Consider the following 27,689-nt stretch of genomic DNA (forward strand, 5'->3'; position numbering starts at 1 on the left):
ATAAATAAAGGTGCTATGGTGAAACGAACAATAAATTCCCTTTTCACTGGTGTTACGGAGAGGCTTACGGTGAACTTGCCGTTTCTTGGGCCTCCTTTGGGCAAACAAAACAATCACAGGGGCGCTTGGGAGGGCAGGGAAAATCCACACCCCGTTTCTGGGGCTTCTCTCCCCTCAACGCAGCGAGGCTGCGGCTCGGTCCGGCCCAGGCCCGCCCACAACGGCCCCGCGGCGAACTCGAACCCGCGGCCCAGCGAGTCGCAGCGTCGGGGGGAGGGGCCTCCCCTGGCTGCCGAAGGCGGGAAGCGCCTGGCGGTGCCCCGGAAGCGGAAGGGCGGGGCGAGGCGCTCGCGCAGTGTGGCGCGGCCGTTGCCGGGGGGAGCGCGCAGCCATGCAGCCGCGGCGGCTCCGCTGGGAGACCCTGGCGGCCCTGCGCACCTCCAGCAAGGGCCAGCTGAGCTACTGCCGCCACTGGCTGCACGACGAGGTGAGGGCTCGCTGCCGGCGGGCGGCTCGGCGTCGCCGGTTCCCGGCTCTTTCGCGCTGGTAAAATAGCGCCGGGTTTGGTCGGGGGGTCGCAGGAGCGGGGCCCCGCCGCCCCGTGGAGCTGGAAGAAGCTGCAAAAGAAAAAGGCGGGCGAGGTGCTTGAGCTGGGGTTATAAAGCACCTAGTGACCTGTGCAAACGTTTCCAGTACCTGCTTGTTTATCGAGCTGTTAATGCCTCGTTGCTTTCCTGGTGCTTCGCGTGTTTACGGGGACCGTTCTCTCCCTTAGGATATTTTGGAAGGATGCATGGCTCCGCTGATGCTGTCTGCTTACTCCGGCTGGGTCCTGGACAGAGTGGTGGGGCAGTCAGCCCAAGAAGCGGCACCCTCCAGAAGTTCAACACCCAAAGAGTCCACTCCCCGCTCAGGCCGGTCTTCTCTTGAGAAGGCCGTTTCTCCTGCCAGCCAGCAGGGCTTTTCACCGCTTCCCTCTGCGATGCCAAGTGGAGTAAAGGTAGCTGTCTGACTAGCCCAGATGTGAGCAGCTGTAGCAAAAACTACACCAGCTTGTTGCTGTGAAGTGTCTTGATTGTTTGGTGGTCTGTTAGTTTGTTTGTGGGGAAAACGTCCTCAGCTTTGGCTTTTTTTAGCTTAGCCGGGAGACAATAAAATTGGAAATAGTAAGATCTTGGTATAGTAGTGCTTCACAGTAGGCCAAAAGGAAACTCTTTTTCATGGTAACTAAGAAAAACTTAGTTGGAACAGTGTAGCTATATGGCTTATTAGCATGGGCTTCATCCATATGGAAGAATAAGGCTGCAGAGTACGGTCAGGCCTGTTGAGAAAGTCTTTGAGTACCCCTTGGGTTCTCTTCTGCCTATTCTCTGGAGTCTTTTAATGATTTAGATGTGTTATAACTTTCTTTTGTAAGGCAAAATGGAAGGAAATTGGACAGTGAGCAGTTCAGTTTTGAGTATAATGAGGTTGATGAAGCACCTGACAAGGAAACACGTATTTTGCTATGTATTAAATGATGGCTTAATTACATAACAGTGGTATTGAGCTTAAACAGCAAAGTTTGGTATCCTTTTGGCCCCATTTGGACTTATGAAATGTCTTGTGAGGAAAGCATCTTAATGAGGCAGCAGGATATGATAAAAGTTATGACAGAGAGGCTGAAGACTCTTCCTAAACAATAAATTAAAAGTAGAAACCTCTCTTGGCTTCCTTCAGCATAACACCCTCATTGACTTCACAGGGAACCTGGGAAGTCTGGCCTCTCTACCTTACAGCTGCCTTTGTGAATGCCCCATAGGCTCTTGGTGTCCCTTTGAGGATGCTCAAAATTTGGAGACTACACTGATGGGGTGTATGACTGCTCTAAAGAGTTGTGTGGTGGTTGACTTTTTTGTCTGTTTCTCTGTAAATGATGTGCAGTTTAAGAGACTTGATTTACCTGGTTTCATAAGTTTCTGGTATTATATTCAGTCACTGATTTTGCTCATACACTGACTGTGCAGGGAAATGAAGATCTCAGTCTGTTCGAAACGGACCAAGAAGTCTTTCCAAACATTCTGCCGTCTAAAGTTACAGAAGTTGAAGGCTACATTCGGATGTATGAAGAGATGCACAGGTTGAAAGGAAAGGTAAGAAAAATGGGTGAGGGAGCGTGTGAATCATAGGAGAGCTATATAATGAAACGTAGCAATGTTCTGGTAGAAGTGGCAGGACGGTTGTTTATTCTCTGTGGTTTAGGATAGCCACAACTGGGCTATGGTGGCCCACTTTGGGCTATTTTATTTGCATTTCCTTCTGTGCAAATCCCAGTGATTACTACATTGTCGCTTCTGGTATTTTTGCAATCTACAGGAGGGGCTAAGGCAGCGTCAGGAGCAGCAAGAGCAGATGGTGAGGGCAGTGTACGACCTGGCAAGTGAACAACTGAAGCGCTTTGATGAACTGAAGGAGCTAAAGCAGCATCAGGAATTCCAAGATCTGCGGGAGGTAATGGAGAAGAGGTGAGATTAGCTCTAATATGTGGTGTACTTAAAATGTTATAGCTGACTCTTGTTTTCAGAGTTTAATCAAAGTGAGGGTTAATTCTTTGGCCTGACAATCTACCCCAGTCACGGATGCTCAAAAATCTCATCTGCTGTTTTTGTTACGTTAACTATCCTGTTACTGTTAGCCTTTTGGAGTAGATCTCTGGCTACTTCTGAGGTTTCAATGGTTAGAGGAAGATTGTATTTATCTGACAGTTAACGTTCCTTTAGCTTAGCTTAAAAGTAGCTTGCATGTGTTTGTATTTTGTTTTCTTCATGTCTGGAATATAATAATTGTTTTCTGTCTTTATGTGTATTTTAGCTCCAAGGAAGCTCAGGGACAGCAAGAGAAGTTGAAAGAAGAACATCGACACAGAGCAAAGGTCTGAGACTTGTAAGAGTTTTCTCTCATAAGAGAGGGCGACTGCTCGGTGGGAACTAGAAAGACTAATTGATTTATACATCTGTATATCTAACATTCCTGGAGTGCGAATGTATTTTCTGGTGCTGCCCTAGGCACCTGCTGCGTCACTGTGGAAGTACAGTAAAGGCACATGCATTGCAGGAGCACAGCAGTGGAGCCTTTATCTGTGAACTAACAGTTCCGTTTAAAGTTTGCTGATGTTCGCGCTTGAACTGGGGCTTTGCTCTCAATGTATGACCAGTCAAGACATTTTCTTTAAAGGATAAGGCTTTATTCTTTAGAGGTTGGTTTACTACTTCTGTAGTGATAGAGTCTTTTCTCTCTTATATAAATAGAGCATTTTGATGTTCTTGCGCATATCCTTACAGCTTCGTCTGCTGCTTTCTTTGAGAGAACTTGAAAATACTTTTGTGTTTTGTATTATCCTGGCTTCTAGCACACAAACAGTCTAAGATTTCCTCTGAAGCTGTTTTTCTCCTGCTCTGTGGCTCCATGGATGCTATAGGCAGCAAAACTTGTCAATCATACTGTTGCAGGCTCTCTAGTACTTCTGTGCTGGGAATTCAAACCAGGACTGATGAAAAGATTACTATTTTTTTTTCCTATATGCAGCTTCTCTTCATGGAAGCAGGAGAGAACCGTAAAGCTGGAGTTATTTAATTACTTTGTTTCTGTTGTGTCTTTCTCTCCCCAGGTATTAAACCTAAAACTACGCGAGGCAGAGCAGCAGAGGCAGCGTCAGGAGGAGCTGGAGCGTTTGCGTAAGGAAGAAGGCCAGGAGAGATTGCGTCGGCTTTATTCTATCCAGGAGGAGGTGCTGCAGCTTAACCAGCAGATTGATCCCAATTATAGACACAAGGACCTGCCAAGAATCGATCTTTCTGTGTACAGTAATCGTGGCAACCAGATCTGTGGGCTGGTGTCAGGACTCATCCGCACCACTAGTGAGGTGGGGGCTGATTTTAAGTTTGTCATTGCTTTTTAAAGCTTCCTGGAGTTGTCTTCAAAGGTATCTTGTTATGAGGCCATTAAATAAGAAGTTGTCACAGAAAAGTTTTTAGATGTGCTTCCTGTAAAGGAGCTATTTTCAAAGGAGAATTCTTTTCCATTGCACTCTAGCTGTTCCGTTGAAAATGGCTTATAAAAATACATGAGGATTTCAACAGGAGGAAGACTGAATATTAGAATACTGTAAACTATTGATGCTGTAGAGTTCTGTTTGGGGACAGCCATGGAATTGGAGTGATTTGTAATTTGTTCAAGAGGAGTACTGAATGCACTGTGACACTCCTGTACTTGCAAGCTTTTTCCAGTACCTAGGTTTCCTTGAAAATTTTTCTCTATGTAAAAGTGGAGCACAGAACTTAAACACTATAATAAGGCTAATCTGTTCCAGTGTGTCACAGCTGTCTTCCTGCAGAGGAAGCAGTCTGGACTTTGCATTGGGGTTCCATTATATATCTGAAAGGGTGCTGCTCATTTTTGTTGTCCTAAATCTTGTGAGGACTAGCCATGGACTAAGAGCCTATTATGATTATTCTTGTATACAAATAAATGAGAAAAAAGGTCTTTTCACCAAAGGGGATAAAATGTATAATTGGTTCCTGGACTACCTAAAGGCTAATGCTTTAAAAGCTCCTTGCTCTCACTCTTGGTCTATGTGTAGTAGGGCTAAAGATTGATGTTGTATTGCTTTTTTTATTTCTTGATAGAGAGGCTTCCCTACTCAAGCAGATGTGGCCAATACTGAACGAGCACTGCAGGAAATGCGAGGGTTGATATCCAGCATGCAGCAAGAAATTGCTGCTGCTGTGGAAGAAAAAAAGAGGAAAGATGAAGAGGAGGAAAGAGAGAAGCAGAAAGAGTTACTGAAAAAAGAGCAGATGACAGCTCAGACTCCTGCCCCTGCACAGCATTCAGGGGGAAAGCAGCAGAGGGAAGGTTGGTGAAGGTCTCCTTTTTTCCTTTTCTTTCCTTTCTATTCCTTCCTTATTACACACTGTTTTGCTGTTAGGCTAACTACTACTTCATCATCTTACTGTTGTGATGACATACCTTCTGGTAACCTTCACTTTTTTAGCACAACTAGCAAAATGGGTATGGGACTGCTGGCAGCGAAATTCAGCAAGGAAACTGATACAGCATAAACTGACTATGTTAACTGGAGCAAAACCTGCTCTTCCTAGACAGTATGCAGTGTAGTAGAATACTAGAGAATAACAGTGTGGCTTCTTACAAGTGTAGATGGATCCATGGTACCACAAACATACAGGGACAGATCACTGAAATAGCTTCCTTTTTGGTCATAATTGAAGTACAGAAATTCTACATATGTAAGCTACTAGGCTGAAAAACAGGGACCCCTGTATAATTTGCAAAGTTGTAGTTAATTTATAACCATATCTTTCTAAACTGAATTCTGGAGGAAAACAAATGCTTGTAGCTATTGTTTCTTTGTAACTTTTCTAAGTTTGCTTTTAGGTTTTGTAGTGTTCTGGGGCTTTCTTAGTTTTCTGCCATTTCTTTTTCAATACTAGGACTTCAAGTTAAAGCAGAAGAAAGTACCATGCAGTGGTACCAGCAGCTTCAAGATGCTGCTGACCAGTGCATTGCTTCCTTCAGTGCAATCAGCAACTGCAAAGACAATAATGAGGTATGAACAAATGATAATCCTGTTGAAGAGTGGTTATATTCATTTCCAGTGGAAGTAGGGCAGGTTTCATTAAAAACAGAAAGACAAAAATTCTGACTCAGCAGCCTCTATTAAAAGTCTGCTCATCCAAACTGTTGGAGTAATGTTTTAATTGTCTGTTGGAAAAATCAGTTTCTTCAAGTGGGTGAGCAGACTTTCCAAAAGGTGCTTTTGAGCAGAATTCTAGCCTGTTTTGGGGGTTATGCAGTTTGAAACTGTAGAAGGCAAGTAATGTTGTTAGGCTGCTCTAGAGTCTTAACAAGCAATGGTGCGTGCTACCTCTAGTGGAATACTTTTCAGAACTCTTCTGTTTCTCATTTTCATTTATAATTCATTCTTTGTGGGAATTTTTTTGTCAAGTTGGTTTACTGAGTCCTTTGTATCTTAATGTTACTAAAACCTTTAGACAGAAAAATGTTAAACAGTGGGTTCTGAACTTTCATTGTATCTTATTGTTTCCTAATATTTCTTAGTTATATTCATTTACTATATGTTCCACAGCAGAATAATCCGTATTCATTGAAGACTTGAACATCTATTCAGAATGCAAATGAAACAAAACCTATTAGATACTGTTCATTCAATCTTCCCTTCCCAGTACATCACATATGTTTGAAAATCCAGTAGGTCTTCCTTGAGGCAAGACTAAACTACTTGTCTCTTTTTGTCCTTTTGGAGGCTTCTTTAGCTCTTAAAAATTGTGTGTACAAGAACCTGGTATCTTGTCTCCATGAGGGTTTTGTATTCATTATGTTGCAGGTCTTCAAGGTACAAATAAATGTTAAATTAAATCTTAGCTATTCCAGAGATGAACATCTTGACCTCGGCTCTGTGGGGAATAGGCTGCGTAGTATTTTGAGTGGGTTTAATTCCTCTACAGATCAGGCAGGATTTAGGACTGAATTCTTCCTTTGAGAATTTGGCCCATAAGGCATGTATCATCCCTATGAAAACCTGCCTCTTGATGAATTCTCTTGTCTGTAAAGTTTTCAATAGTATTTTATGTTCTTCTGCAGGTGAAGAAGATTAAAATGGACTTGCAGAAAGCAGCTACGATCCCTGTGAGCCAGATCTCTAGCATAGCAGGTCAGGAAAACACCAAGAATGGAATCCATCTGAGATGCAGTTTCCTGTACTGGACCCAATGTAGCCAATTATTTCTGTATTACACCTACACCAGAAAGCTAGTATACCTACAGTTCAAGCCTTTGCAGCATAATGTTTGCTTATGTTTTGAAGGTCTGTTGCCTCCCTTAGAGGCATCTTGCTTCATCATGATTCAGTTTCTTTAATCAGATGTAGCAAGCAAGCTGTCTGAGGTGCCTTGCCCTTCAGGATGCTGGTCTAGTTTTTGTGAAGCTGATGTGGTCTGCCTAAGGCTCGTCAGCTGTTTCCTAATCTTCTGTGTCTATGCATTTTTGATGTATTCACAGGCTCTCAACTAAGAGAAATATTTGACAAGATCAATAACCTGCTCTCTGGAAAGTCTGTTCAGAGTGGAGGGCGAACTGTATCAGTGACTCAGCATCCACAGGGTCTGGATTTTGTTTATTACAAACTTGCGGAGAAATTTGTGGTGAGTAATTGCTCTCCTTATTGAGGTGGTGTAGGTAGCTAGTACTCTTTTCTTTTGAATATTGTCCTGTCTCTTACTACTAAGAACAAAATTAATAGGAGTTTAGCTTGCACGTGTTAAGTGTTAATGCTCGTATTGATTAGAGGAAGTGCTTTTTGGATAAAGAGATTAAAGAACCTTTTTCTCTTTCCCTTCTCTACCCGACTTCCCATGCTGTTTCATCTTTTCTAGGAGGCAGAACTATTCTAAATTCCAGGGTTATATGTTACATATTCTTAAATAGTTTGGTACATCGTTAGTAGAAAACAGATTGATAGTTAACTTATGATCTAGCACAAAATCATACGTGTGCTCAAAACCTTACATATTGGGGAGGAAAAAAAAAAAAAGCACTGCTAAGCTCCAACAGGCAAGCTTCTGTCCCTGTTAGCACCTCCCAAAAAAGAAAGTGACATTGTTTGAAGTTGCTTGTTGAAGTTGGCAGTATTTTTTCTGTTATTTTTGCCAAATTTGGATTGTTTGAGACTTACTTTTGTTCCTGCACTGACAAAATATATGCAAAAACTAGCCCATGGAGTAAAAATGGGACTGATTTGTAAACATTTGAAAATGATTGTTTGGAGTGAAGAGATCTGTGGAGCCTCATACCTTGTGCCTGTAGTTGCTAACTCCCTTTTTTTGTGACCTGAGCAGAAGTTTATTGGCATCCTTCTCTGCGGAAGCTGAGGACATAGGCCTTGTCAGCCTTTCTGTGGGTGGCTACATAGTCACGGAGCCTTTAGTAGAGGCTAAATGCAAAATAAATAAAAAAGAAATAGTTGTCTGAGAAATGGCTTGAAGGGGTGGGGACTGACTTTTCCCTCTCCCCTTCCCCAGAATCAAGGAGAGGAAGAAGTAGCTTCTCACCACGAGGCAGCTTTCCCAATTGCTGTGGTGGCTTCAGGAATCTGGGAAATACACCCTCGAGTCGGAGACCTCATTTTAGCTCATCTGCACAAAAAGTGCCCTTACTCTGTGCCATTTTACCCTGCATTCAAAGATGGGACTCCTTTGGAAGAGTATCAGAGGTAACTCTATTAACAGAGTCCTTCAGCATGAACTCTGCAAGGGCAAAGACTGTCTTCTCGTGAGTGAACTCCACTTTTCCCCATCTTTAATTACTTAGGCACAGTGACATGCTGGCATAGACTCTGGAGGTTCACTCACAAGTGTGCAGCTCCCCTGACCCTGCACCCTTGGAGGATGCTGTGTCCTTCAGCTATGGAAGTATTTTTAGGGGTAATGGATGCTCTTTTGTTTCTTCTTGCTTGTCCTTCTCAAAGAACAGTTGATACCCATAGAAACAGCTTGATTCAAGTTGAAGTATCCAGTACAGAATCTGAAGATTCTGATGTGGTATAAAATAGTGGAATGTATGATCCAGAGTGTAATGATCAGCCTTTGCAATAATTCTTGCATAGTTCTGGAGAATTCTTATTCTCAGTATGATTGACTTAATGTAAGCTGAGAACTTCAGGGACACAAGGGAATATGTTTTGCTCTACTAATACTGGGACATTTTTTCATACTTAGGATGCTTGGATATCAAGTTAAGGATTCTAAGATAGAACAGCAAGATAATTTCCTTAAACGGATGTCAGGAATGATTCGTCTTTATGCCGCTATCATTCAACTCCGGTGGCCTTATGGAAACAGACAAGGGGTATGTGTGTGTGTGGCTTCATTACTATTAAATGTATTGTAAACATGATTTGCAGTTGAAGTGTGATAAACTTAAACCAGCTGACAATGTATTTGAAGGGAGGTGATCATAACCACAATCAATAAAGCAGTGCAAAAGCAAACTAATTTGTAGTGTAGCCCTTTACTTACTTCCTTAATATTTTCATAACAACCAAGTTTTATATAAGGCTATTGTAAAATAACTTCATAAAGGAGAAAGTAAACTGGAAAATTTCTGTTTTGATAGCAGCATTTTGCAAATTACAAAACAAGTGATAGGTTTTTGTGGCTTTATAGACCCATCCTCACGGGCTGAACCATGGATGGCGCTGGCTTGCTCAGATGTTGAATATGGAGCCTCTGGCAGATGTGACAGCTACACTTCTTTTTGATTTTCTGGAGGTAAATGATGTCCTAGCATGAGTTTGCTTAGCAGCAGCAGAACACTGAAAAGTGTACATAAGCAAACAAGCAGGGGCAGGAGGGAGGAGGAAAGTCTTGCTTGTTTCCTGTGACAAGATAATAAAGTAGATTACTGGTGGTTAAAGGGGTCCCAGTTGGTGATATTTTGGTGTCTGATGAGGTTGCTGACTGAGGCGAGATTCGTTATAATTTTTAGCAGTGGTTTCTTGTCCATATCTCTTCACAAAGGAATATAAATATTTTCAGGTTCTTCCAATTACAGCTTTGGAGCTGAATGATTTAAAAAAAATGAAGTTTACTCAGAGCATGTGCAACTTCTGTTGTTCTATTTGTTCCTGTGTAAGGTTATTGGTATTTTAGTTACACAGTCCTGTGAGTCTGCTAATCACTGGGAATCAGTTTGTACAATGCAGTGCAGAACACTAGATCCTGAGGCCTTTCCACCTGAATTACTTGATAAAACAGGAGGAATTTTTTCATGTTGGAAGGGACAGAGCTTGATACATCTCAATCTGCATTCTAGGATATAGGGCTATGTTAAATAAGAGCCAAAGTTGAAGGCTGAAGTCAGGGAAGAGAAACATTGTCAAATACAAGCAACTTCTGTGCTTATCAAATGTCTTCTGAAGAATTTTAGAAGAAGAAATGAAAAAGTAAAGTAAAAAGTGAAATACAGCGTAAGGATTCAGCCAGTAGTGGTGAAGTTTGAGGTAGTCTAAACTGAAGTTGTAAATTTTCCTCTAAATTGACTGCATGGAGAAAGCTGATGAATCCCTACTGCAGTAATCAAGACGAGGAAATGACCACAGTATGTGCTAGCAAATGGCATTAAGGAAGGCTGTTATTTTTGAAGGGAGACTGGAGTGAGAGGAAAAATAAGGTAAAATTGGTGTCAATGACCTCCACAAGGTCAATAAGAAGACAAGTGATTGTGTTAATAATTTACAGGCTTTGCTTGCTTTATGGTAGGTATAGGTGTATTTTTTTAGTATTTTATCCAGACGTTTTAAAACCTAAGTGGCTGATATTGCACAGGTTCGTTGAAGTTGTCATGCTAGTCTGAGAGCCAGTTCTGGAATCTGGTCTTTGTGGATTTCTGTACCATAGGTGTGTGGCAACGCCCTCATGAAACAGTATCAGGTCCAGTTCTGGAAAATGATGTTGCTTATCCGAGAAGACTATTTCCCAAGGTATGATATCTGTTGTTAGGAAAGTGAATAATATGTTTTTTCTTATTGGGAGTGTTTGCTCTTAAATGACTGTTCTGCCTTCCCCTGCCTCTGCCATTTTCTTCTCCTCTCCTGCCCCCCCCCCCCTTGTAAATCAAACCCAAGTTTCTAAGTACCTTTTGGAACATGCTGATCTTTTTGCAGGATTGAAGCAATTACCAGCTCTGGACAAATGGGCTCTTTAATGCGTTTCAAGCAGTTCTTGGAGGTAAAGCAATTTCTTCAGTCTTCCAAGCTTTTCTTTTTTCCTCCGTTTGGTATATGCAGCATTTCGATAATGAGGTGCTGCTTGCAGCATACCTGACAGTCCAGACCCGTGGCTGTGATGTAAGTTGTTTTCTTTATGACTTTTTGGTTATCGAGTTCACTTAATCTCGATGGTAGTTATGATATCCAGCATCTCCTTTCTTTCCTACCTCATGTGTAATTTTCTCGGTGAAAACTGGTTGCAGTGAGAGGAGACGTAAAGGTGGAGAAGGGTTCTGCTGAGTCATTTCTGTAGCAGCTCATTTGCCTCAGAAAACGATGCTTGTTTTTGGGCTGTTGTTCTGGTTAGGCATACAAGGAAGCAGGCGTTTTGAACTGCTCTTTGTGGCCTCTATTTAGCGCTGTATTCTGCGTAGGTTGCTCTTTAAAGAAAGTTTACAAAGCCATAAAATACTTCAATTATTTAAATTGCTTTGCAAATGTTGACTTAAATTGTGATATTAAAATACGATAGCTTCAGAGTTTGTACTTTCATTTTACAATGAGTTTTAATATGTTTTACTAGCAATATTTCACATGTTTGCAGAAGAACTGTTAAAGCTCCTGAGAAGAAATGGTAAACTATAAAACAATTGGAATTTAGGTTATTCTATATGTATTTCCCCTCTTCATCTCGAAGTTTCACATTTCTGTTTAAAATGCTTTTTTTGTTTGACAACACATTGATCTAATTCCTTTTTCAAATTCTTTCAGTCAATGATAAGTTTCAGGCAGACAGACTTGATTAATACCATGCATTTTGCTCTTCCTCTGAAAAATATTTAAGAATGAAAAAAATTCCTGTATACTTGGGTTCACTCTTTCCACGTTGGTGGGTACAGAGATTTCTAGGATAACTTTTTCATATTGTTTGAAATCGCTAATGCTAGTTCTAAGACACGTTTCTTTTCCGTTGTTTTTTCTGTCCCTGTCTTCACCAGAAATGTCTACAGCAGAAGGAAATTCCGTTACCAAAGGGCTCTCTGCATCCTTCCTTTTGGAGGTCGTAAATCAGTTCATGTTTCTTCCTCCCAGGATGTCGGCACTTTCAGACCTGGCTTCCTGTTTACATGTAGGGGCAAAATAAAATTATGTGTATTTAGAGGGAAGGTGAGAGTATATTCAATGTGTTAATGTTTATTTCGTCAAGTTTTAAGATTGGGCAGAACACCAGTAACTCTTTTAATTTGTTGAAAATAATTGGAAGTTATCCTTTGCTTTGGATTTTTATAAGTTTTTGTACAGTAAATTATGGAAAATAGAAGATTCTTCCTTCATATGTTTAAACATGTGGAAGATATTTTAAATATAGTATTATATTACCTTCTCTGTAGAGCTTCAGAGTTTAAAGACTCTCTTGGATTGAAATTTTGCTCAGTGCTATTCTGTTCATGGAAGTGGAAATACCTCAAGGCCTTATGAAGTCTTAAGATAGTAATCAGTTCAGAAACTTACTGGTAAAACTTTATTTTTGTATTTAATATGTTTAGTTTTTATAATTCAGTTTTAATTATGTTGACATCCTGTGCAGAAGTATATGTTGCAACAACATCTTAAAGCTGCAGAGATTGGTAAAGGTATTTGGCCTAGCAGTGTTGACTTTCACCTCTGTTGAATGTAACTTTGCTCCAAGAGGCAATATACTTAATTTAAGAGAGCTAGGTGCCCTATTTTAAAAAGTTTTGCATGTATAATAATTTTATGGGGGAAGAGCAGAGTTCCTGAAATTACAGAAATTCTGTGTGTGTTATCCATCGCATAGATGGAAGCTTATAATCCATTTTATTAAAAAAAAAGTGGGGAAACTGCGTTCATTCTGTCATTTTCTACATTGCTGATGTTCTGCCGTTGTTTGAAGTGGAAATTGTATGTCTGGGTTGCCTGAGGTGAAGTACTTAATAGTTTTATAAGGGCTTTCTTGTGTAAATGGATTTCTTCCTTACCAATGTTATGGCATTTTATGTATCAAGTACTGTAATACGTTTGTACCAATGGTGAATTATTCTGAGAATAGTTCATTCTAGAAATATGTTTAAATTAATTTAAAGTTTGATTTTTAACCTGAAGCTGATGCAGTTTGTTTTTCTGTAGCTATTAAAGATGGAGGTCAAGAAAATCTGTGGCTCCCTGGTGAATACAGAAAATGGGTATTAGAGGGAACAGAGTGGAGGGAGATTTGTGTTTAATTTGTGGATGCACTGCTCTTGAACTATTTTGATGGCCTCCAAGATGTGAAAATTTACTTCCAAGTTATAGAAGTCAATGCCTGTTTTTTGCAAAACACTCTTGCGAGTCAGAATTATCTTTGCTGTTTTTTTTTTAACCAGATCAATTTTGTTAGTACTAGAGACTTTACAATTTGAAGTTGTAGAAATTGTGGGCCAGGTGAGAATCTGATTTCACTTTTTATATAGACTTTGGAGTCTCTGAGAAAAGCTTATGACACATGTACTTAAGAATTCATACCTTTAAAACCTTAAACTGTAGGAAGTTGCTCAGATTTAAAATTGTATGGTAAATACATTAAATTCATAGTAATTTATGTATTTTGTAAACTGACTCTGGAATTCATTAGACGAGCATTATTGCTGATTGTTCTAGGATGCTGGAAAACTCCTTCCGTGATTCTTTTGCCAGATAATTGTGTTCAATAGTACAACTTCTGTTAATAGCTTTGAAAATCTGCAGCTTTTTTTATACTGAGCTGAGATGTCTTAATTACATCTTGCATATCCACAATTTTGTTGGAGACTTACTGAACCAAGATAGTAATTGGTGCTGTCTGCTATAAACAATTATCTGCCTGTTCCAAAACGCAAGGAATGTGATCTGATCATATACAAGAGCTTTCTTTTTTCAGGCTTATAGCTATGTGAGGCTTTTTACATTTTGGGGGGAATGTAAGTATATATTTTTGTAACTTAAGCGTAGTATCCTTCTCTGCCTCTGTAAGGGATGCCGATACATTGTTTCAACTTTAATCAGAATTTTCAATTGAATAATGAATGCAGTTGCAAAAAGATCGTAATAAAAATATTTTTAGATGTAGCTTAAAGTTGTATCTGCTGCTTGAACTGACGGTTGACTCGTATTACTGCTTTTGTCACTTTGGTTGTTTTGAACATTAGCCATTTTGCATTATGAAGATGCAGCGCAAACGGGGTCTTATCGTGCATGTATTAAAATGATCTATTTTCATAGGCAGATTCATTTCAAATATGACAAGTGGGAGCATCTTGGATGTGAAAAAACTGTGTTCGGGACCAGATGCATTAAAATGGCTGTGACTCATACTCCTCCTTGGAGACAATAGTCCCAGGCAGTCCTACAGGTTCTGATGCAATGGCAGTGGAAGTGTGTTTCTTCCATTTAAGTACTTGAATAAAAGAAGTGTTATTAACTTAAAAATCACTAAAACCCCCTCGCTGTGTCAGTCCCACGAAGGTATTATTTCAGCTGTCGTACCCAGCCTTTAAAAACATTTTAGAGAGAGATTAGAGTAAACCTACTTCGGGCTGCCTATTTTAAACATCTCCTCTATGCTAAAGGCTTATTTTCTTTTGAACTTACACAATGGCTTTTTAAAAATAGACTTCTTTTGACTGGTACAAGCGTTTGCACCCTTCTGATGTTATGTCCTTGCCAGGCTTGTCTTTTGGACAGTGCATGTTGGCTTACAAAGAAAGCCTGCCTGAGATAGATGTATGTATATATTCACATGCACTTTATATAAAAGTCGTGAGGCTGCTGCTTTATGTACAGATTTTAAAATTGGTACCCAGAGCTCTGCCTTTTGCATCTCCATCAGTAAATGTTTCAAGGTGAGAAAACTGAACCCAGCTAGGGGAAAAAAAAGGGGGGGGGGGTGGAAAATTGCACTGCAGCATGAAAGCAGTTTTAATTTTAAATGATTTTCTAGGTGCTGCCTTGAATTTTTGAATGTGCCAAGGGGGCACCCCAGGCCCCCCACCCCCCCCACCCGTGCACCAGCCTCGCTGCAGCAAGTTCCCCCCTCCCCTCGCCCCTTGCTCCCCGCCGGCTTCACCCTACATCACCCTGTCCCGCCCCTCGGCTCTTTCCGGAACCCCTCGGCTCTTTCCGGAACTCTTCGGCTCGCTCCGTCTGCAGGCGGCTGCTCCCGGGCTCGGGTGGATGGGTGGAGACCGTTCTGCGGCGCTGACGTCATCTCCGGCCACACTATAAAAAGGCCGGCGCAGGCGGCGCGCCGCGTCCGTATCGGAGGGGCGGAGGGCGCGGAGCTGGCGGGGCGCGAGCCTTCGCACCGACCCGGTGAGGCGGCGGGCTCGGGGGGGCGCCGCGCTCGGGGGCGGCCGAGGGCCGCGCTTCGCCTTTATGCGGCCGCGCTCGGGTAGATAGAGGCCCCCCGCCCCCTCCGCCGCCACTGCGGAGACAGGTGTAGGCGCGCGCTCCCTCAGCGGAGGCTGCGGGCGCCGCCGCGTTGAGGCCGTCCGGCCCCGGCGGCTCCCCGCGCCGCCCGCCCGCGCCTTCCCCGGCGGCCGCGGCTTCTGCCTGCGGGGTTCTTATCGCGGGCGGCCTCCGCGGCGCCGCCCGGGGTCTCTGCCGGGGGAGGGGGAGGGGCGGCCGGGCAGGGAGCGGCGGGCTCCGCCCTGGGCAGCTCGGGGCCGCGGCAGGAATTTCATTCAGCGCCCTGGGGAGGGCACAGACGGGCGGCCGGTGACAGCGGGGCTGCGGCCGCGCGGAAGGAGCCGCGGGCTCCCGCCTCGCCCGTCCGCTCCTTTCCCCCGGCGGCGAGGCGAGGCGAGGCGCTGCCTCCCTCCTGAGGTAAAACATACCCGGGGCGGCGGCGGCGGGGACCCGTTGCACAGCAATGGCTTCCCGGCGCCTTCGCGAGCGCGGCCCTGCCCAAGGTCAGGAGATGCGGCAGAGCGTGTGCGGGGCGGGTGGAGGAGGGGGGATGCAGAGCCCTGTCCCCGCGGAGGCGCGCAAACACCTCCCGCACCGGCGCCGGCCGGCGCAGCGGGAGGAGATCGACGAGAAACCCCGAAATCAGCCCTCCGACCTGAGTTCTCGCCTATGTATGTCGGTATATAGGGCAAGCGCTGGGCTCCTTCGTGGGAGAAGCGGTTTGCTCCTGTGGTGATGAGCCTTTTCTTCTTCTTAACGTAAATCAAAGACACGACAGCCGCATATCTTTCTTATTTATTGCCTCCTTAGGACTTAACCTGGTTAGAATGATATAAATCTACGTCGGTAGGTTATAAACACATACCAATGCGGCGATCATTTGCCCTGATATTAAGGAAAAACACAAGCATTATCACTGTACATTTTTCGGCTGGTCTGTGTTCCCAGTTCAGGATTTTTAGTAGCTGTTTTCTGATAAAATAGCTGCGTTTTCCAGTCTTTAAAACGTACGTGACTGTTGAGCAGTCTCTCATACATATTTAAACAGGTTCTGAACAGCGGTTGTCTGGAGATGGCGAATGAACGTGTTAGGAAAAAGCAGCCTGAAATGGTTCTGTATCTTTCTGGGAAAATTTTTGTTAAGCTTTTTGTTTTCAGCGAGGTGCCAGAAGATTCTGATGACTGCCTTCTCTAAAAGGCCTTGGTCGGGCTTTCAGATTCGTTCAAAACAAATATTAAATCGCTTTGTGTGCCTTTATGCATTTAAATGCTATTAGCATATCAGTTTTTCCATGAAAACTTCATTTGTCATTACTTACAAATCGTATATAGAAAATAATGAAGAAAGAGGTTGAAAATGGGAAGCTTTCTGCTGCATTGTGTGCAGGATCCATAACTGCAGTAATGGAATCATTAAGCTGTATGAAATACTTGAAACAGGGTAGCAGGTTACATTGTTCATGTGAAGTGATTTATTTCCCTTCCTGTTGGAAAAGAAATTGTACATCTGGATAGGTCACATTGAAGTTTGGTGGGCTATTTCTTTTTGTTTTTTTTAATCAAATTTGGATGCTGTGCTTCTGTGAGCTCCATGATTGGTGAGTTTAAGCAAACATATTTATGTTTGTTTTAAAAAAAATGGGTAGCAACAATAACCAAGTTCTAGAATGTCAGAGAGTGTCCTTAAAGCCTTATTTACAGTTTTCCCCTGCATACAAGAAAGGTAGGAGAAGGCTTAAACCCTTTAGGAGAGGATGATGCCTCTTGGTGTAAAATTCCTAATTCTCAACTATTACATTTATAACTGACCATAGTAATTCAATGTAAATAACTTAGTCTCTTTGTTGCCTTAATTTTACCATTTTAATGTATTTATATGGTTGTAATTGTTTTATTCATAAATACGTTGCATTTTGGGGGAAGCAGTTGCTTCCCCTATATTGGGGGAAATAATACGAATTTCTCCCTCATCTCCTCTGCATGGTAGTATAGCGTAGGAGTTTGTTTTTTCCATTTGTCCCTGGAGTGTAGGCAGCAGAAAAATGGGGTGGAGCAGACTGCAGATGCTGTCGATGGTGATTGCCAAGGGTAGTCCAGCAATGTGCTCCCGTTGCTGACCATGGATCAAATAAAGTAGCAAGCTGCCTTCTCGCTGCTGCAACTGATCCACATTAAGCTATGCAAATACCACGATAGATATGCACCAGCTTCAGCAAGCACAAAGACACGCAACTGCAGTTGCCCACAAACTGTTTCAGGAATTGCAGTGTACTCATGGGGAAAATGCAGTTAGGGATGCAAGGAATTTTTCATCTAAAAATTCAGTGGGTTAGATCTACTTGGCTGTTGCCAGCTACATAATGATCCATCTCAGAAAAATATTTCTGTCACAATTGCTGCTTGTCCTTTTTTAACATGATAATTGAATGTGAACATCTTTGTAGATATTTATATTTAAAACTTGCTCATTAAATTTGTTTGTATCTTTAAATTAAGCCACCCTGTTTTATTACTCTGTAACCAGAAGCGTCATTTGCCAAGTCCAGATAACTTTACTTTTCGTTTTGACCTTCAGATTACGATAGCATTTTTTAAAATTAACTGGAAAGGGCAGTACATACCAATGTCAGTTTTAATTAAGTTTTACTGCTGATAATTTAACCTTTTTGCATGGGGAAGTCTGCCGCTCGCAATAGCTTGTGTAACAGTAACTCCAAATCGTTATATGTGGCGAGGAACCAAAAGGAAGGTATGAAGTGTGTGCTGTGATTGAATATGTATTTTGGAGAGGAGGAAAAAAAAAACTAAACAGTGTCCTTACCTAGTAGTTAGCTGAACGTTATCTTGATTTCCCCCTCCCTTTTAGACTCTACATTCCTTCATCATGTTGTCATCGTTTCGTAAAGTCAAAGTCCAGGTATTTTACATAATGCATGAAGTGTCGTAGCTTATTTTATTTGCCTGCCTTTATTGCAGTGACCTATTTGTAACAAAGAAACATTCATTTGAGAATTTGAACTATATAGGGCACAAAAATATAGTAGATGCTTTATTTGTACTACAGTGCTGATTCTGACCTGGCTTTCCTCTAATACTTCAGATTTCCTAATTTCTTTCTGTGATGCATGATGTGTGAGCGTTTTGTAGTAGTTATAGTTCGCTATGATCAGCTGTTGATGTGGACTGATTTTTCTAAGAGATTTTTTGCTTTAAAGAGTTCTTGAGCGATATCCTCTTAGTTTTAGCTTCTCAAAATTGACCGCAATACAGCTTACACTGTAGAACATTATACATTCAAATTTGGGTACCTGTTTCTGCATCTGTAGAGTTTTCCATTCAGTGATGGTAAAATGGTAAAATAAATAGGATGGATGCATCAAACTTTAGTTGGGTAATATAGGCAGCTAGACTTTATTTTGAAATAATAGTAATATAAATGTCTGTACTACAATTAAAACTACAGTGAAAGATAACATGGTAGGAACGGAAAGCGCTGGGGTTAATTATACAATATTGCATTATTTGTAAGCTCTGGATTTCTGCAGTGCAGTCAAGGTAATTTGCTTTCTCAGGAGCTTCAGTGCAGAGTGCAGTCCCTGCCAGCTCTGCGTAGTTTCATTAAAGGTCTGTGGTGGTATTAAAAATTAACGAAAACCAAAAGAACTTGTACGTAAAAGCATTAAATTTAGATAGGCAATTCAGCTGTGTTATGCAGCTTCATCAGTTTAGATGCTCTTATGTGACCAGTAGAATTAAAATTTAAAAAGTAAATGCCTAAAATTGAATACGTTTAACGATCTTCTATATTTCACAAGTATGTAGTTAAGGCTGTGCACAGACCCTCAAGTCAACATGAATCACTAGCTTTGCAGCCTGCTTTAATTCACATGTAATTTACACTTTTTTTATTGCTATAGTTTCTTGCGTCCCTGTAATGCATCCTTAGATCTTGGGATGTATTTGAATTTTTATCAGCTCTGTGGTTAGTTTATATGAGCCTATAGCATTAAGCAGTGACTTCAACACATCTCGGGTTTTTGTGTTGGTTTGAGTCTTTAGGTGACATCTCTTAACAGTAACCAGGAGAATTGGGACCAAGGGTTTTGCTGCAAGTGCTCCACCATTGAGATTTCTTCATTTTTGATTTTAATGTATAACACACAAAATTACTGGTTATTAATTTCTTCTCGGTAGCATTTAAAATATGTAGTATAGGATATCATACCCTTCAGTTACTTCTTCGTAACACGATATGCTGGTGCAATTCCCTTCCTGACCCCAGGAGCTAGTGTCCCTGCTACATGTCCTTTTCCGAAGCTCTGTTTTATTTACCTGAAGTACTGGCACATACTAAGCACTAAACCAGGCAGTAACGGTGTTTCTGTGCTTGAGACGGACGTAGTGGCTTGCTTCTTATCTAGCATTTTGAGGAAGCTGCAGATGAAGCCAATGAAAGTTGGAAAGCTGCTATTTTTTTTCCTCTGCTCTTTCCTTATAAAGATTATTTTCACATCTAGTGTTAGAATTCAAGCTCTTTTGCTTAAAAAAAAATCAGCAATTCATGTCCTTCCTCAGAAAGGGAGGTGGGAAGGAGTAGCCGATATCAGAGCTAAGTGCTCTTTCGGCAGGGCTTACGATGCCTGATATTGATAAGCGCAAAAAAGTGCATCGAGTTGCTCTGTGCGTGCGTATTTGGAAGGCAGGGAGAGTATTGGAATATTACTCATATTACAGGGTATTGCTAGGAGCACATATGCTGAACACGCATAACACATCAGGACTTGTTTTCAGTAAACGTCATTATTTCACTACATTTTAAGATAGTGATCTTTATATACTGATATCTGATTGCTTGTCAGGTGGAGTAGTTTAAATCTTTAAGCTTTGTGTAATTGTTTTAAAAATATGCTCAGATCTTCTATATAGCACTTAATGTATTTTACATTCAAAGTTTTAAATCCCTGCAAACATGTTTTGGTAAGGGAAATGCTGACGGCTCCTATGTGCGCCTGCCCTGATGACATTGCTGTAATTCCTGTTTAACCCCTCCCGATACAACAGTTTTCTGAACTTGAATGATGTTGCTGACATCATCGTTGTTGCACTGCGGCGCCTATAAATATCTGCGGCTGCATAGTCCCATTCAGAAGTTGAGTGTACCTTTTATATAATTTATCTGGGGAAGATGGGCATTTTGTATTGAAGGGTGAGAGTAATAGATGAATCTTTTTTTCTTCTTTTTTTCCACCTCCCAAAATGTATTCCACTTTTTGATGGTTTTGGTAAAACCACCACCCCAGGGGAGTAGTGCAAAGGAGCATTGCTGATGGGTTGTTTTTTTAGTTAGACTCAAGCTGATTAGCAGTTTTCTAAAGTTTGCAACATAAAAATACAATGGCAATCACTTTCAAAACAGTTAAGGCAGATGTGCTGGTTCAGAGACATCTGTTGGGGTCAGGTCGTAGCTCTGTGGAGGGCTGAGGTTTTTGGTAGGAAACCCCCCACCGTAGCTCGGCCTCCCCGCGCAGCCTCGAACTTTCGCTGGGGCCGCGCTTATCGGCCGGGCGCAGGCCGTGCCGGGAGGGGCCGCCCGCCGCAGCGGGGTGGGGGACGCCTCTGCGTGGGGCCTCGCAGCCAAGCCCGTTACCCGGGGACAGGCCAGGCCTTCGTGTGCATCTGAATTTAAACAATATTTTTCACGTTGAAAGCATAAAGCGTGACTGTTTGGTAGGGGTTCTCACGGTAGGACGGCAGTGCTGTGCCGTAGCGGGAGGCTGATGCCTTTTAATGATGCAAGTGAACCGCCAAGCTTTAGGAACGTGTTGGAGATGACTCATTTTGAGAGGGATACTGCAGTTCTAGCACGAAAACATTGGCTACAGACTGCATCATTCTGCAGCATCGATGACTTTTGAGTTCAGAGCTCCCTAGTGACTGCTGATTGCATTTTGGCAGAGCCCAGACTTGCTGACGTCAGCTGATCTGCTGCAGGAAAGAACAGTCTATTATTGCTAGACCAAAGCACTTCTTTTACAATTGACTAGCTCGACTTACTGTAGTTGTAAAAAGAGTCTTTCTTTTAACAAATTCCAGCAGAAAGATGAGCCAGATTGCATGGCAAGAGGCCATTACAGAATGTCTTCTATTCATAAATTTTATATATATATTTTTATATATATACACTTATATAAAAATATATATATTTATATATATATATTTTTATTATTTGGGCTGTGGAAGGCATTTCTAATAGTGAAATAGAAGTTGACAGCAAAAGACTTTACTGTGTTCCAAAGACTAACTAGGGTTTCATTTTTTCCAGTAATGTAGATAATGTAGATAACTAGAGTAGGCAGAGAGGTAGGATACAGCTGCATAATATATTGAGACTAATTGCACCTTTGTTCTTCGTGAACACAATTTAATAAATAAATAATTCTTGGCCAAATGCAAACACAATGTAACAGCACAGAAAAGGAAGTTTTTAGCCATAACTTACTCATGTTTTAATCACTTGCTATCTTTCTGGAGGGAAAAGGCTATGTTTGAAAAAGCACTGAAAAACAGCTGTTTTCTTAGGAAAGCTAACCTGTAGCTGTGTGCAATTTATGTTCAGGATTTTGATCTTTAAATATTCAAGTATGCTAATCAAGTGTAGCCTTTGGTACCGCTGTCAGGTGAAACTCGGACTTCATTGATATAATACAGTCTACGCAGACAGTTTTTTTCCCTGCCTTCCTCTGACAGGAGTGAATGAAACGCCCAGGCTTGGATGAGAAAACACAGCTGAGTTTTCTTTCCTTCCTTAAACTGCCGCAATGCAGTTGGGGCTCGGAGTTCGCTGGAGTAGCAACTGCTGAAATGGCTGTCCTGTTGCAGGGTGTGACTGGGGGAAGAGCGCTCTGGAATGTGCGAATTCGCCCCCGTGTGTTCCTTTCTGTCAGATGGTCCCTTTACAAGTGCTGGGATCCAAACAGAAAACACAGCCATATAGATAGTTTCCCAGCCGATGGGATTTTTCACAAAATTGTGCAAGATAGGTGTCTAATTAGAGCGTGCAGCTAGCGACTAAATAACAATTTCTTGTTTAACAGCACATTTTAGAATTGCCTGTCTTTCTTGATATGCAGTTATATACTTAGTTTCTTTTTTATTATTGATATGATTGAAGCTTACATTCAGCTTGGTGCTTACTGAATTCATAATAGAAGTATTAAGTGAGCTATACAAGTAAACACTTGTACATCAAGGCATTAATTGCCTAATTGTTCCAGCACAGAGTATGTGTTGCAACAGCTTCTTGATCTGCATAGTGAGTTAAATGAGTAAATATTCAAACTCCAATGACAATAACAAATACTACTTTTCGATTTGTGCTACAACTCTGTTCTAGTGCATAGATCTCTCATTGAAAATTGAACTGCTTTTCAAAGTTTAAGAACTGAGAATCAAAGGTTATCACACTTTCGTTAGAAAATAGATGAAGCAGAACGGTAGTCATTTCTTTGCTGTGTATGGTAACAATAACAATTTTTAATGTATAAAACAATGCAAAAGGATTTTCAGTTAGTGGTCAGAGAAGAATCATTCGTTATACAAAATGCCCTTTAAATTTCTTGTCTTTTTTTTTTTTTTTTTTTTTTTTTTTAAGAGGTCTATCAAGTACAGTGTGAGCATACTGTATTGGCTTTTGAAAGATTATGTAGGGAGTGATAGGTTTACTTTATAACTTTTTTTTAATTGAGAGAACAGAGGATACACGCACACACACATGCGTGCATATATAGCTATATGTGGACACACATATACATACCTGTACAGAGCAATTAGCTGTTCTTTAAAGAACAGTAATATTCTTCTTGAGTTTATCTAAAACCATGATTTTAAATGAAATATTTCCAGATTTCCTATGTTTATATGAGATATATTATGCACATATACATACATACACATATATACATATGCACACACATATACACATACACACACATTTTAAAATTTGTATTAGATGCTTGCATGCTGCAGTTTGAGATGACATGGCATTTATATTGTGAGGTAGATAGACCATAACCATATTTTTACAAAACCAGTAAATGTTAAAGACTTTGTAAGTATTTCCTTTCTCATGATTTTTTTGCTAGAAGCATGTTTTTATATTTGTCCATATACATGTATGTACACCCCCCACCTCTTACTCACACGCACGGAGTAAGACTTAAGTAAAGTACGTGTGCATTTGGAAAACAGACTCTTCTTACGCAGATCTCTTCCTACGCTACTTTTGCTTTATATTACAAGCCAAATGTTAACTGAGTTTTTTTTGGCTTTCAGAAGATGGATCCAAGCGGTGTAAAAGTGTTGGAAACAGCAGAAGATATCCAAGAAAGGCGTCAGCAAGTTTTGGACCGTTACCACAGGTTCAAGGAACTATCTTCTCTAAGGCGCCAAAAACTTGAAGATTCCTATCGATTCCAGTTTTTCCAGCGTGATGCAGATGAGCTTGAAAAATGGATCCAAGAGAAACTCCAGATAGCATCTGATGAAAATTACAAAGACCCAAGCAATTTACAAGTAAGTCCTACTCTCGTCTTATGTTTTTATGCTATTAAGGCATACCAGGTCAACTAGAGTAGACGGAACAAATGCTTAAGTGTACCTTGAACTGAGAGTGGTGGAGAGACATGGATGCAAATACCCATAGCTCTGCAAAGTGTTCTTCAAAAGCCTGACTACTTTGCTGATATAATTGGAATAGTTCTAATAATGGATTAGACGCTAAAGCAACATGCAAAAAGTTACTCAGTGCAGTGTAGTGAAAAAACAGCCATGTTTGTTTTTAGAATTTGTTAAGCGCTTTAGCTCTGTAAATCAACGTGAATTAATTCTTATTGTTTCCACATATGCAAAAAAAAAAGATGTTTGTAGAAAATTAACTTGTGTGGGTGGGACTAGCTGAATGGGCTCCCAAATGTTTGAACGCTCTGAAGTAAAAGAGCAAACACAATAATGAAATAACTAAAATTGGGATGTTCGAATCCACCCGTGAAGCATATGGTACAGCTGTGATTTCAACTGTGCTATTTTATTGTTTGTTTGAGTTGGTACTAAATCTGCATAAAATACACTAAAAACTTTAATGCTGGGAAATGTGCAGGAGGGCTGTGCACCAAACCTTAGTCGTGTTCTTTGATGTTTTACTTTTAGGGGAAGCTACAGAAGCACCAAGCCTTTGAAGCTGAGGTTCAGGCCAATTCAGGGGCTATTGTTAAACTGGATGAGACTGGAAATCAGATGATTAATGAAGGGCATTTTGCATCAGAAACCATAAGAGTGAGTTTTAAGACTTTTTGGCTGCTTAAAAGATTTTTCCTTAAGCAGTTTGTGCAGATGATATGGATAACTCTAGATTTTAAAACACTCTTTAAAATTATACAGGTGCCTGATTAGTGAAATCATGGGAGAATTTGTAAAGCTTGCAGGTATTTTTCTCTTTCACCGAGCACCTAGCTCGTATCTTTTTTTGGATCCGATTCTTAAGCAAAATATCTGCCTACAGAGTTCAGGAACTTGGACTGAAAAATTGTCAGTAATTCAATAACATGTTGAAAAGCACAGGTCAAATGATGAATTATACTTGTGGTTCTTCCCAAGACAGCACGCTATCAAGAAGCAGCAAATTCACAAGGCCCAATATCAGGGATCTTGGACGCTACATTTTTTGTTTGTATGTAGCACTTTAACTTTTCTGCAATAATCATTATAGGTGATACAAGCAACCATGTCAATAAACTTCAAAGATCTTATTTCTGTTGCCAAACTGTAACCCAGATCACATCTTTGATGATTTTAACATTTTGTTTAAATTGTACTGGCTATATCTCTGATTCTCCTTGAGTTTGTGTTCCGCAGCTTTTCTAAGAGCTCTAAGTACCGTACCCTCCCTGCTTGGTTTATCCAGCTGTAAACATCTCTTAGCTACTTTAACGAGAGCAGGAAATAAGCTTTCTTGAAATCCTCTGTGAGATCTATCTTTTTTTTTTTCCTCTCTCTCCCTCTTCTCTTAGAATCTCCTGACCTATGTAATGCAATGACAATTCTGTTTAAAAAAATCTTTGCTGCTACACTAGATAAGTTTATATTTGACGAAATTTGGATAACTCTCACTATTTTAAAAATTCCAAACAAGCTAGAAATTTTAATTGACAACTTAACTTGACAATTGCCTTTACCCTTTCTCTTATTTAGTCTCATTTTTCTCTAGACAAGCTATTGTTTGTTTCTTATCCCTAGGGATGCTTTACACAGACACACATGTGCCTCATTAGTGTGTGGTTATTTGTATTTTCCATACACCAACTTCTTTTCTAGGACTCATTTTCTTAAATCTATTTCTGGGCCTCTAGTAAGTTGTTTCAGTATTGGTTATAGCTACGTTTTCTTTAATGCAAAGAAGTCTCTTAAAGTTGTTTAAAGCTCTTTCTTTTGCAAGACTTGGATGTGAGCTTGTATAACTTCTCAAAAAGAGAACTCCTGTGATATTTTTGTAGTGATTATCAAACTCACTGTTACTTTAATAATTTATTGAATGTAAGAAAAGAGCGGTGACTAATATGGGTCTAAGACTAATGGGTCTTTTTATATGTTATGTAATAAAGCACTCTAAAGTAATCCTTATTTTAGAAATCTCATTGTACAAGTGCATTTTGATCATGTAATCTGTACTGCAAATGTGAAAAATGTTTTCAGTTGGGTGGTATTAATAATCTTGTGTCTTGGCTCTGCTCTTCAATATAAGTTCTTATTCATGTTCTGTTCTGAGTGGTAATTTGTCTTTTAATGGTTTAGTCTTTCACGCCATACAGGACTGCACAGCGTCCAATAGTAACTGCTACCCAAGTTGGGTGCCACATACGAGTAGGTGAAACTTTTGGCTGTGCGGTGGAACTTTCTTTTGCAATGTGTGCTTTCTTCCACTGTCGACAGTTTGCACTATTATTTTGGGCAGTGCTGGGAATTTGAGTGGTGTGAGCTGTTTCTTTCCTTGAAACCTACATAATTGAACTTTCTAAATAGATGAAATAAGTATCCGCCCAGGTTAGATGTTCAAAAGCTTCTCTAGCATGACTTTCAAGTTTCAGATCTCGATGTGCAACACATTATAGGTGATGGGTGGAGCAGATACTTTCCTGTTTTGCAGGCTGTGTGTCTGTGTGGGAGTGTCGTTTTTCTTTTTAACTGTCTGTGAGGTTTATGATGTCTCCCAAATATTTCGGAAGGCAGAGTGCAGCCAAAGAGACTCAGTGTTAAAACCAGTAATTGCTCCTAGTATTTCAGTATTATATTACTTAACAGTTTTGACTAAATACATTAACTGACTAGTGCTGAGAGAAATGGTTAGCAAATACTGTAAAGTGGTACAAGTTTGACTTGAAACATAATGTGTGGTCTTAAATAAAAATAAATCCCCAAATGGAGAGAAGACTTACTTATTGGGAGTTGACTTCCATTTAAAAGAATGAGCACTTGATGGGGATAGCAGTAGTTTTTTGGTCTGACTTCACACTAGCATAGAATTATAATCAAATTTTATCTCAAAATGTTTATCCCATAAATAGTTATGTAAACCTAACTATTTGATAGCTTCATTAATTAATAAGTGTTTAAATACTCAGTTCTGTAATTTCCAACTCTGTGTTCTACTCCTCTGTTATATCATCGTATATCATTTGAAAGCTAATGACTGAAGATGAAACTGCTTTGTGGTTTGTCCACCCTTTGTCTAAAGTAAGCTGTAGGAACATGGAAAGATTTTTCCCAAAGCTTAAGGACAGGAGGGGAATATAACTGCTCTGCAAAATTTAATCTTCTTTGAAACAGAATTTTAATATCAACATCCTATTGTTCTAGACTCGACTGCAGGAGCTTCACCGACTATGGGAGTTACTATTGGAAAAGATGAGAGAGAAGGGAGTCAAATTGTTGCAAGCACAAAAGCTGGTGCAGTACTTAAGAGAATGTGAAGATGTCTTGGACTGGATCAATGACAAGGTATATTATTATCAGCCTTTACTGTATTTTTGATAGGAGCTTTGATTTACTGCATGGAAATATTTTATCAACATTGTCGCTGTAGTTCAGGTAGTCACCGGAGAGCTTTTGAACGTGGCTACACATTTTATTGACGTTGTTTATATTGTATAAGCAGTAGATATGCAAACCATTGTTCTTTGTCTTGCAGCCACAAAAAAGATATTAGACCGAGTAAGAGAGGAATCTGTGTTTGGAGAGCATAGTCGAACATAATCAATTCCCTCCTTTGCTTTAAGGAGACCTTCATATTTCTTGTAGTAATTGAAATCAAGTTTCCTGTAAGGCGAAATCTATAGCATGTAAAAACAATTTTTGGAAATAAATGTTCCAAGTGAGCCGCTAGAAAGCAACCAGCCTAGCCACCAAACGGTGT

The 27,689-nt window shown here is 40.6% G+C and overlaps 2 protein-coding genes across 5 annotated transcripts in view; both read left to right on the plus strand.

The window, feature by feature from the left end:
* The first annotated feature begins 323 nt into the window (after window positions 1-323).
* On the plus strand, window positions 324-13,888 carry GLE1 (GLE1 RNA export mediator). The gene is made up of 16 exons (XM_026110812.2): window positions 324-487; window positions 776-1,000; window positions 2,007-2,132; window positions 2,356-2,504; window positions 2,851-2,911; window positions 3,647-3,901; window positions 4,665-4,893; window positions 5,490-5,605; window positions 6,661-6,730; window positions 7,078-7,220; window positions 8,097-8,287; window positions 8,793-8,922; window positions 9,240-9,344; window positions 10,473-10,555; window positions 10,739-10,802; window positions 11,782-13,888. Exons 1-16 carry the CDS (start codon window positions 392-394, stop codon window positions 11,848-11,850), a joined length of 2,112 nt encoding a protein of 703 aa, XP_025966597.2. The 5' UTR covers window positions 324-391; the 3' UTR covers window positions 11,851-13,888.
* A 1,114-nt stretch (window positions 13,889-15,002) lies between these two features.
* Window positions 15,003-27,689, plus strand: part of SPTAN1 (spectrin alpha, non-erythrocytic 1) — a 53,425-nt gene continuing 40,738 nt past the window's right edge. For 3 of the 4 annotated variants that reach the window (XM_026110763.2, XM_064523724.1, XM_026110766.2), the window contains exons 1-4: window positions 15,003-15,130; window positions 23,558-23,797; window positions 24,431-24,556; window positions 27,134-27,274. In XM_026110763.2, coding sequence (XP_025966548.1) covers window positions 23,561-23,797; window positions 24,431-24,556; window positions 27,134-27,274 — 504 coding nt within the window. In that variant the 5' untranslated portion in view covers window positions 15,003-15,130; window positions 23,558-23,560. Of the gene's footprint in view, window positions 15,131-15,493; window positions 15,644-23,557; window positions 23,798-24,430; window positions 24,557-27,133; window positions 27,275-27,689 lie in introns of those variants that run through there. The other variant, XM_064523723.1, reaches the window with a different exon arrangement.

The sequence above is a fragment of the Dromaius novaehollandiae genome, chromosome 20 (genome assembly GCF_036370855.1).
Source record: "Dromaius novaehollandiae isolate bDroNov1 chromosome 20, bDroNov1.hap1, whole genome shotgun sequence".
Lineage (NCBI taxonomy): Eukaryota > Metazoa > Chordata > Aves > Casuariiformes > Dromaiidae > Dromaius > Dromaius novaehollandiae.